This window comes from Manihot esculenta, chromosome 15 (assembly GCF_001659605.2).
Source record: "Manihot esculenta cultivar AM560-2 chromosome 15, M.esculenta_v8, whole genome shotgun sequence".
Taxonomy (NCBI): domain Eukaryota; kingdom Viridiplantae; phylum Streptophyta; class Magnoliopsida; order Malpighiales; family Euphorbiaceae; genus Manihot; species Manihot esculenta.
In genome coordinates, this window is record NC_035175.2 from 31,075,968 (window position 1) to 31,087,224 (window position 11,257).

General features: G+C 35.9%; 1 protein-coding gene across 1 annotated transcript; it reads left to right on the forward strand.

Moving 5' to 3' along the window:
* Nucleotides 1–580: 580 nt before the first annotated feature.
* On the forward strand, nt 581–2,415 carry LOC110600810 (putative pentatricopeptide repeat-containing protein At1g12700, mitochondrial). The gene is made up of 2 exons (XM_043951410.1): nt 581–1,754; nt 1,808–2,415. The coding sequence occupies exons 1-2, from the start codon at nt 581–583 to the stop codon at nt 2,413–2,415; spliced, it is 1,782 nt and encodes a 593-aa protein (XP_043807345.1).
* Nucleotides 2,416–11,257: the final 8,842 nt, after the last annotated feature.

Below are 11,257 nucleotides of genomic sequence, written 5' to 3' on the forward strand. Positions count from 1 at the left end.
AAGATATAATTTCATTTAACCAACTTGTGATTTAAATAACAAATACTGATAATAATTTATTATTTTTATTAATGTCACAAAAAGCATATAATATTTTATTTATTTATTTATTTATTTTGTTATAAAATATTAATATATTAAAATTTATCATTCTTGATTCTTAATTTAGTGTAGTTGAATAAAGATATATTACTCGCCTAAAAAATTAATTTGAATCTTCGTTACCTCTAATTTCCTGCTAAAAAAATTGTCAAAATTTATTTTTATGGATATAAGTGTGAAACGGCGTGCTTGCACCACTTAATAAAACGGTGCGCTTTAGTTGCCAACATATCCCTTGTTCACGTTTTGCTAGTTTCACTCCCAGCTTGGGCCCACCAACAGATTCTTCTTCACTCGTGTTTTCATGCACCTGCCAACGTATCCTTCTGCACAGAGAAATATCAGCGCAATGTACTGTGTACAAATTCTTCTTAAAAAAAATATTTATTTTTGTCGGATGTACAGACTGGAATACGTGCTCTATATATATTACCGGTACAAACGTTCAATTTTGCATGTAGTAGCTTGGACGATGACAATGGCGTCCGGTATTTTCACAAGTTCTTGGAGTTTCTTCTACCTTCGTTTGCAAAGAGGTCTTTCTCCTTCTTTATTTCATACCCGTCGCATCCACTGCTTCCCTTCTCGTTTTTCGTCTCGTTCTTCTTCTCGTTCTTCTTCTTGTTCTTCCGTTCCGAAACCTGAACACTCTCAGCCTTCCTCAGACCTTGATGATGCTCTGGCTTCTTTTAATCACTTCATTCATATGCGTCCTCTGCCTCCTAGATTTGCGTTCAATAGGATTTTATCTGCTCTTATGAGAATGAATCAACATCCCATGATCTTTCCCTTGTCCAGAAAAATTGACTCTCTAGGAAGCTCACCCGATTTTTATTCTCTTACCATCTTGATTAAATCATTCTGTCGCCTACACCATGTCAATTTTGCCCTTTCCGTCTTGGGTAAAATGTTGAAATCTGGATTTAATCCCGACATGTTTACATTTAATACCTTAATCAATGGATTCTGTATGGAAGGAAAAATCGAGAGAGCAGTAGAATTTTTCAGTGAACTGATTGCGGGAGGTTATCAACCTGATGTTTGTTCTTACAATACGGTGATAAGCAGTGCATGTAAACTTGGGGAAAAAGATTTGGCTGCTGGGTTGCTGAAGCAAATGGCAGAGAGGGGTTGCGAGCCAAATTTGGTGACTTACACTGCAATAATCGGTGCCTTTTGCAGGGATAAGTTAGTAGATGAAGCTTTGGACATGTTACGTCAAATGAGGATTAGAGGCATTTCCCCTGACGTTGTCACTTACACATGCTTAATTGATGGTCTTTGCAAAGTAGACAAATGGAATCAAGCCGTGGACCTGTTCAAACAAATGGAGAGTCAAAATATATCGCCAACCGTTGTTACCTTCAATATATTGATTGACACTCTTTTCAAGAAAGGAATGACTTCAGATGCTGAACGTATGATCAAGATGATGCTTCACCGTGGTATTCAGCCTAGTGTTGTCACTTGTTGTTCAATGATGGACGGATATTGTGAACGTCGCCAAATGGACAAAGCTAGGGAAGTATTTGATTTGATGGTAAGAACTGGCGTAGCTAATGCCTTTAGCTACAATATCTTGATTAATGGTTACTGCAAGAGCAAAAAAATAGATGAGGCAACAAAAGTTTTTGATGAAATGCCTCAAAAAGGTTTAGTTCCTAGCTCTGTTATAATACTCTTATAAAGGGCTTGTGGGTATCAGGGAGGCATCAGACTGCACGAAAGGTTTTCAATGACATGCTTTCTCATGGTCAGCAGCCAAGTATAGTAACTTTCTCAGTAATGCTTGATGGCTTGTGCAGGATTGGGGAGCTTCTTGAGGCAATAAGACTATTTAAAACAATGGAGAACAGTCCAGTGAAGCCTAACTGTGTGATCTATACCATTTTGATTGATGGTATGCTCAGAGCTGGGAAATTTAATGATGCCAAAAGACTGCTTGCTAGGCTTTTTGTAATTGGATTGACGCCTGATGCTTTCACATATAGTACAATAATAAAAGGATTGTGCAAGGAAGGATTATTAAATTACGCATACAAGATTTTTAGACGAATGGAAGACAGTGGATGTCCACCGGATGACTGCTGTTACAATGTCATCATTCAAGGGTTTCTCAGGCATGAAGACGAAGCAAAAGCTTCAGAACTTATTCAGGAAATGATTGATAGGGGATTTTATGCAGATGCCACCACCATAGAATTGGTAATCCTTTTCTCGCGCTTTGACGATTCCATTCTGAGGAAACTAAGAAATCCTTATGAAGATTTTGAAGGTGTAGATGTTAAGTGGGATTTCAACATTCAACGCTGAATCCACATATGCAGGAAGTTGTCTACCTAGTTGCTTTTGCTATCATAATAAAAACCATCTATTAGCATTAGCATGATGTTTTTAGCATATATACGCACATTAACTATAATGAATCTGTTCTGTTGTCACTTGCTCTGAGAGAGTAATATATCTCCAAGTTTCTCTTCTCCTCCAAGTGTTTGATTTTACATCTGTTGGTGATCTAAAATGGGAATTCTTTGTATTTGTAATATAGAATAGGGTTGCATGAGCATAACTCGTTGTGACTTAAAATGCCCCAATATAGATTAAACAGAAGGAAGATATTTTTCGATAATTGATGGGTTGGGAGTATGGGTTCTCAAGTGCAATACAGTCCATAGTTGCTGAAAAGACTGAGCCATCTTGCCAGATAAGGGCTTACAGGTGTTAACCATTGCTGATATTAGCTGTCATCTTGAGTTTAGGTTGTAATTTTTATTCTTGCTTTATTGTCGTCCTAAACCAGAAATTTAGGACAGAAACATGAGATGTGTATTTTCAGGTGAAGAAGTGGGTACTATTCAAACTCCAACCTAATTATTTGCAAATTCCAGTGACTGTTACTATTATTCTAATTACTCTGATTCACATAAAGTTGCTCGCTTTGAACTTTTCTCGAGATATAAATTCAAATGTGCTTCTTTGGCCACCTTGATGATGCTTCCTTTGATCACAGAATTCATATGCATCCTCTGCCTTCCAGGGTTGAAGTTAATCCACTTTTTTTTTTGCTCGTAACAAAGAAACAGTACCATATAGTTGTTTCCTTGTTCAGAACTATTGAGTCGCTAGGAATTTCATAGGATGTTTGTTGTCTTTCCGTCTTGACTAATTGCTTCTGCCTTGTGAATCTTTGGTTCTCAATTTTGGGAAAAAAAATACTCAAATTTGGATTGGAGACTGATACTGTGATAATTTTTAATGTTCCTAGTCCTATTCCTATTTGAAATTTTCTGCACTATTTTCTGCACGATATGCAACTCATATATATATATAGGCTAATACTTATGACTATAGCTTAATTTGTGTAACTGTAGGAAAATAAATTTTCCAATTGAGTTGCTAGAAGGAAAGGTTGAGAGAGGATGTGAACTAGATGCAGTGACCTATTGGTATAATAATTAACAAACTTTCCAAGCTCTTCTCTCAAATGAAGAACAAATCCAGCTTTGGCCTTGTTAGATGAGATGGTGATGCAGGATATATGATCAGATTTTATACCTTCAATATATTTTATTTCCCTACTTTAGTATATTGATTGACAATGTGTTTAAGGAAAGAATAGTTTCAAAGGTTTAAGAAATTTTTAATATGGTGGTTCAATGGGCCATAGAGCCTAATGAAGAAAAATATTTATTCTTAAAAAATAGATAAATGTAAGTGTTGATTTTGATATAAGAAGAAAAAAATGTATATTTTAAGAGTATTTTAATAATTTCTCATATAAATAAAAAATTAATCAAGAATTTGATGGAGAGGTTTTAAGTTTGACAGATTCACAATACAAGAGTTAAATTATTGTGTTTTAAATATAAAAAATTATATATGCATTAATTTTGATATAAATAAAATATTAAAAAAGCAATTAGAAAGATTTTCACTTTAATTAATTAATTAATAAACCTTCAAATTAATGGAAATTTTTAACAGTGCAAGTATAATAATAAAGTAAAACTCAAAATGAAAACAATAAGAATACTTAAACAACACTTTAATTATATTCTAATTATATGTATATTAATAAATAATTATTAAAATTGTTTTTAATTAATACGTGTTTGCATAATAATTTCAAAAAAAAAAGTGTTTGCATAATGTGCTATCAACTAGAAGATTTAGATTATAATTTTTGGGGAAATATGTTATTAGTAGGGATTGCCCATGATTAATTTTATGTGTATCAAAAAATAAATAGAAAATAACTTATTAGAAAGAAAAATTCCAAAAATCATAGCGAAACGAAAAGTAGATATTTCTTTATAAATATTTAAGAGAAATTAATAAAATTTAAAAAATAATTGATGAAAATAAAACTATATACTTATATATATATATATATATATATATTGGAGGGATCCCCCAAATAGAATCTAACTAATTGGGATTACTTTAGGACAAAATATATTCTATAAATCACATCTCACAAAATCCCCAATAGATCTAAGAGGACGATAAAATGGTTGAAGACAAACAGCTAAATTAGTCATTCTATCTGCAATACCTTTAGTTTCTTGATATACATGAGTCAACGACACCTACTAATTTAACTGAATTAGTTGACGACACTGTAACAAAATATTCGCATGTCTCAAATTGGTATCATTGTTATTTTTCAGGAGAGCAAGCCTTGCTTTAAAATATATTTCCACGATGAGGCGTCGAATCCCCATATTCCAAGCTAACCGAAGGCTAAACATAACTGCATGAAGTTCAAAACTCATAGACAAGCAAGTGCCCAAGCGAACACAAAAACTGTTCAACAAGACCCCAAATCAATCATGCAAAACACCCCTTGCGCCAACATCACCAAGATTTCCTTTAAATGCACCATTTGTATTGAGCTTAATCCAATCCAATAAGGGAGGGTGCTATGCAACATTGGTAATCATTCGAGCACCACCTTAAGTGTGATCTCCAGTGGAACATCATGCCTTCAAATTCTGTGCAAGCTGTAAATTAAAACAGACAAGCCGCTGGTCTAAGGGGGTAGTCACAACGAAAGACCTAGTCATTCCACCATCTCCACAACCACCATAGCCCTAGAAAAAGCACCTGCACAGACGAAGATTCATGGTATAGGATGCACTCCAAAACAGATAGCCTAGATAACCAGTCAGCAATGTTCGCAGATAGAAACAATCGAAGAGAATCAGAACGCCAAATATACATCTAGAACTCAAGTGCTTGTGGATAGTTCCGAAAGATACGGAGCATGTCTTCTTCAGCTGCACCACAAATGGAACAACTCGTATCTTGTGTAAATCTTCTCCTCTATCTTCCCTGTTAGTCATAAGTATGCCATGAAGTAAAAGCCAAACAAAGCAACGAATAGAGTTTCAACCCCAATCATAACCCTTCCAATATTGAGACACCACAACATACTCATATGACGGAGGCAATAGCCCTATTAGAAAGTCACGTAGAGGATCCTTTCTGTAACATCCTCAAACCCATAGTTAGAATAGTGACATCACTAGGTATGAGTTAGGCTATTTCACTATTAGAGCAAGTGGCATTAGGGGAGGTGTTAGCTTACCTAGAGCTACTTAGGGGAGGTGCCAGCATAACTCTAAACTGCTAATAACTGAATCATAGAAAACTCAAATAAAGAAACAGACACATCCAGAAATAAGGTAGACAGTGTGATTAGCAAGTCTGAAACGAGTCACTTTTGGGAGTTGTTTAGGATTTTTCAACATGTTAACTTGAGATACTTGTTAAAATCGACGTGCTTACCTAAATAAAACGAACTTTTAAATGTTAAAACTGTAAGTTTAGTAGGTCAATCTATGAATATTGAAAGTTTAAAAACTAAATTGAAACATGGAAAAAAGTTTAGTAGGTTAAAGTGTGAATATTAAAAGTCTAAAGTAAATTTTAAGTTTGGTCCTCTATTTTCTTTACCTTTTCACCTAAACGCTCCATGTTTCAACTAACTATACATGAAATACATGACTAAGCATAAAAGAAAAATGTTGTCTCCTTTCTCCTTATGATGGCTGAACCTACACCAAAAAGAAAAGCAAAATTATTGTCTTCTTTTCTTCTATTTCCACCATATTTCTCCATGAAGAAAAATCTCCATTCAAGCAAATTCTTTCCTAAGTTAAATGACCAGCAAAGAAATCATAGAAAAGGAGAAAAGAAGGAGAGAAATTTAGGCACTTAAGTAGTAAGTGATAGAAATTAAAAATTAGGTTAGGCAAATATGTTCTTCCATACTTTTAATTAATTTTATATTGTTAAATGAATTAAAACTCCTATTTTTCTTTTTTTTTTTTTGTAAGTAACAAATTCAAAAAGAGGAAGGTGCATTGAATGGGAAAGGCAAGGAAAAAGAATGACTAAGGTGTACCTAAAGCTTTTGAAAAGAATTGTACAAAAGATTTGGTGTTTGTATGATTTTTCTATTTTCCTTTGATTTTTTCATAAATATGTGAAATTTAGGATTGATTTTACTTACTGCTAATATTGTTTTGATTGTATAAATATGTAATATGGATGTTGGAATGATGTTTGAAAAGCTTAAAGTAAAGAAATTTAACATGAAAGTTAAAAGTGCAAACCTGGCAGGATAGGTTTTAACAGGGCAGTATGTGTTAGAAGTTTTAGAACTCATTATGTAGTTATTGAAATTAGGTATAAATTATACCAAATGAAATCTGAGACAAAGAACTAAAACCTTTATGAATTGACCAAATTCTGAATTTGTAGTTAAGATGAAGTAAATTACAAGTTAACTTAAACTGGACACAGTGATAGAGCATTCGGAACAGACTGTATTAATTATACCATAATTAATTATGTATTCAATGAAATTTATTAAGACCATTGCTAAATGAATCTTAAGAAGTATAAATAAAACTTTATAGGAGGCACTTAAGCTTGAATTTGTATGAAATTGCATGCATATAATATGTTTTATGATATTATAAACAAATACCAATACTGAACTGATTAAGACTTTATTGAGCAGCTTGTAAAAAAAATCCATAATTTAAGATAGGATAATCAAATTTGCATGAATTATACTTTGTTGGAAAGATAAGACATAAATATACATTTGTTATGAAGAAACTTAAGTCAAATTATAACTTTAAAGTACTTGAAAAGTTGATGCAAAATATGACAGAATGCAATCCTCTTGAATTGGAATGCATAAAAATTGAGATGCTTGCTTAATCGGTAAGAATTACGCACGTGCTTGCTTATCATACTTGATATTCGCTCATGCTTGCTTGATAATAAAAATTATTTGTGCATGAAGATTTGAGTAAGACTTGCCATTCGTTACTTATTAGTGGTATGAAATGCAAAAAATGAATTGACTTGACGCAATATTGGAATGCTAAGTCGATAAAGTTTTACACTATTTGCCATGAGTTTCTCATTTTGTTAACCTTGGCATATGATATATGTACTTTGAAAATGATTTCAAATAGTTTCAAATGACATGCATTTACGTTGAATAATTAATACATTGAATTAATGATGCTTAACCCTGGTAAACTTAATAGGAGTCGAGGTTAGCTTAAGGGTATGGCATGCCATATAAACATATAGAGTTTGCAGTACTGCTATCGATACATGATCTATATTTGTGGTTACAGATCAGGTACATTATAAGCATGGCCGTGGAGCCCTGCTACCACAATTTTGGCCTTTAAGTCTACTGTTTGGAACCATGTGCCCACCGTTATAACTCCCTATCTACCTAGTCGACCCTACTATGTGTTTATAAGGGCTGAGAACCTAATTAAGATTGGTGCTCAATTTTGTGAAATTATTAGGGAATGTTAATATGTCTACATCTATTGCATGCACTTAGCTATGACGATTTGCTGTACATATAAAATGTGTAATAGTGGCAAAAAAAGATATTTTTATTGAATTTGAAGGAAATTCTTGGCGTGCACAAGGATACATACGTCACTCCTATCTTATACCAAGAAGTTTGACAAGTATACTTGTATCATGTTAACTACACTTTACATGTTTATAATTGTTTACTTAATTATCTATATCCATAAATATGCTTGCTTTATTTTATTATTTGTTTGCAATCACTCACTGAGCATTAGCTCAGCATGTTGGTTTTTACCTCACGCAGGTTGTAGATAAAGTAAACACTGCAGAGGTCGTCAGAGATCTACATCAGACATCAAGACCATTATTATAGCTGGTTGTTTGAGTTTTCGCGTTATAATACAGTTATATTTTGGCATGTACATATTAAATAGAGTGGGTTATGAAGGTTATATAAGTTAAAATAATGTAATCATATATGGATAAAAAAAAGAGCTAAGCATTTACATGTGATGATATTCATGAAAAAATAAGGGATAATGTTGCTATAAAATGTGTGCTAAATTAAAGAATAGTAAGATATCAAATGACAGTTTATATTATAATTATAAATGTATTTTTCATATGTACTACAAATTAAAATGCTAATAAAACAGAGAAAATTCTACCAAATTAATGCATGTAAATTTAAAATGCATGTAAAATTAAATGTCTAATTTTAGGCTTTAAAATTTTAGATGAGCTAATTTTAGGATATTTCAAACGCTTGTTTTCTCAAACTTTAAGAGTTAAATTCATTTTCTGAAAACATTTAATTGAATGAGAATAGTTTTTATGACTTAATGTTGGCATATTAAACTCACTCACTTTTACATTTAATCCTAGGAATACACTTATTTTGGTTTTTCCTCCTTTGCTTCATCTTGAGTTATCTTCGGTGTTCTTTTCTTTTCTATTGCAGTGCTTTCATCAATTCTTCAACATTTAGGTATTATAATTTTGTCTTTAAATAACTAAAGATAGTTAGATAATCAAACTCATTAAGTTTTAATATCATCAAAACCAAACTCTTCTAAAGCTTATGCCCACAAGTAGTTGAACTACGTTGTGATGAAATGAGAGTTATTTTTGTCGGTATAGTAATTATTAATGACGTTGCTTCTAGTTCTTCTGAGACTGAGGTGGTTGGTTAGGAGCCATTTGAAGCCCCATGATGATCCTAATTTTGAAATGCTAAGGAATTGGGATAAGCTAATTAGAAGCCCCATGAGTTAACATTTAGCAGTCAAAGCTCTTGATGAGCTTTTGTCTAAATATCGACCATCCATTATATTTCTTATGGAAATAAAGAATCATCCTAAATATATGCAGATGTGCCAGTAATAATATGGCTGATGACCGTTGGATTTCTTCACCCCAGTCCGAGGTCAAGCCCAAGACCATGACTCGGCATCCAGAGGAGCACACGTCTTCTGCACAACACAGATCCAACCCGTTCGGGCCTTGATACCGGGCCTATCTGAATTTATAAACCAGGCCGGCCCAGCCCAGCCTTCATTGCTTCTCAGGTCGACTCCCTCTGGGCTTAGCTTTATTCCTATCTTCCGGCCCAGCCCGGAATCAGAAAGAAGATCCCTCCATCTGTCTTGCGGACCCTACCCTACGCGCGTAAGGGGAATCAGAGGCCGTTACGCATGAGACAGATACCCGATATTCTAGTACGATTGTATCAGTATGGCAGAGACAAGTGGCCCAATGGGAACCAGGCCGTTGCACGCCACTAACGAACAAGGAAAACAGATAAAAGGAGGATTGCCCTCCCCCAAAAGGGATCATCTACACAAAACCTCTGTAAAACCCTATTTTTCTGGATCTCAGATTATCAATTGGCGCCGTCTGTGGGAACCGAAGGAGATCTTTTCATCACCGGAGTTCCACTCTCACAATACCCACTGAGATCCACAATGGCTAACCACAACGAAAACAACGCCACTCCAAATGATCTAAACTCTGCCCAAGAGGGGCAGCAGTTCTCTTTTTCCAGTCCTACAACTCCAAATAATCAGCCACCCATTCCTTTCAACCCCTCGCCCAGCCTGGCAGGGAATGCTTCCGCGCTACCTTGTCCAACCAAGACCTTCAAACCATTGCCCTCCAACTACAAAACACCGCCCACTGGCTGGGGCAAATAATGCAGCAATGGGGCCTTAGCACCCCAATAAGCGTAGTGCCAGTAGTAGAAGAGCCCCAGACCAATGGACCTCTACCTACCTTCAACCACCCTCAAACCAACAGTCGTGAAACTGGAGAAAGGGTAAGGAGAGCCGGAGAGGAGGAAGAACCGGAGGCCAGGGTTCATGGAAGGAGGGTGAGGGAGATGATTGAGAATGACGAGGCTGATAGTTATTCTGCCGGAGCGACTAGGTGGACGAAGAGCGAAGAGAAGGAGGAGGAGTACCACCTAGAGAAGAAACCTAGGCAGGAGGAGGAAAATGTAGACCAAAAGCTGCAGAAGATGAGAGAGCAGCTTTTAATTGAGCTGAGATCGAAAGATCAAGACCAAACTCTCTTGCCCACCTCTTCACCCTTCTCGAAGTGGGTGCAGCAGGAGACTGTTCCTAAGAAGTTTATAATGCCACCAATGGCGGCCTATGACGGAGCTGGAAACCCTCGGGAGCATGTCTTGAACTACAAAACCTTTATGGAGCTGCAGACTTTGTCAGATGCCTTGATGTGCAAGGTATTCCCAACGACGCTTTCAGGACCAGCACGGACGTGGTTTAACAACCTTGAGGCCGGAAGCATCAGTAGCTTTGGAGATTTGGCTACTCGCTTCATTAGCCGGTTTATCACCGGGGTGCCCGCAGATAGAAAGACGAGCTATCTGGAGACGATCAGGCAGAGGAGAGATGAGTCACTCAGGGAATACGTCGCTCGTTTTAACACGGAGGCCTTGCAGATTCCTGAGCTCGATGAAGGAAGGGCGGTGGAGGCCATGCAAAAGGGAACAATCTCTGCCGAGTTCTTTGGCTCATTAAGCAGGAAACCTCCGACCTCACTGGCCGAGCTGATGAAACGGGTAGAAAAATACATAAGGCAGGATGATGCCTTAGTAACAAGCAGATTCGTCAGGGGAGCGACGGATAAGGAGAAAGCCCCAGAGGAAGGAAAGTTGGAGAGGCATGAGAAAAAGCACGGCAAAAGGCCTGAGCCTTACAGACAGCCCTGGGAGAGAAGGGATCAAAGACCTCTCCCTCCTTAGGTCTCAGAACAGAAGTCACTCCGACTCCACTCA

Coding starts and splice junctions, on each gene's coding strand:
- LOC110600810 (XM_043951410.1), top strand. CDS start 581: ATGGCGTCCGGTATTTTCACAAGTTCTTGGAGTTTCTTCTACCTTCGT. Junction 1,755..1,807: donor TGATGAAATGCCTCAAAAAG/GTTTAGTTCCTA, acceptor TGTGGGTATCAG/GGAGGCATCAGACTGCACGA.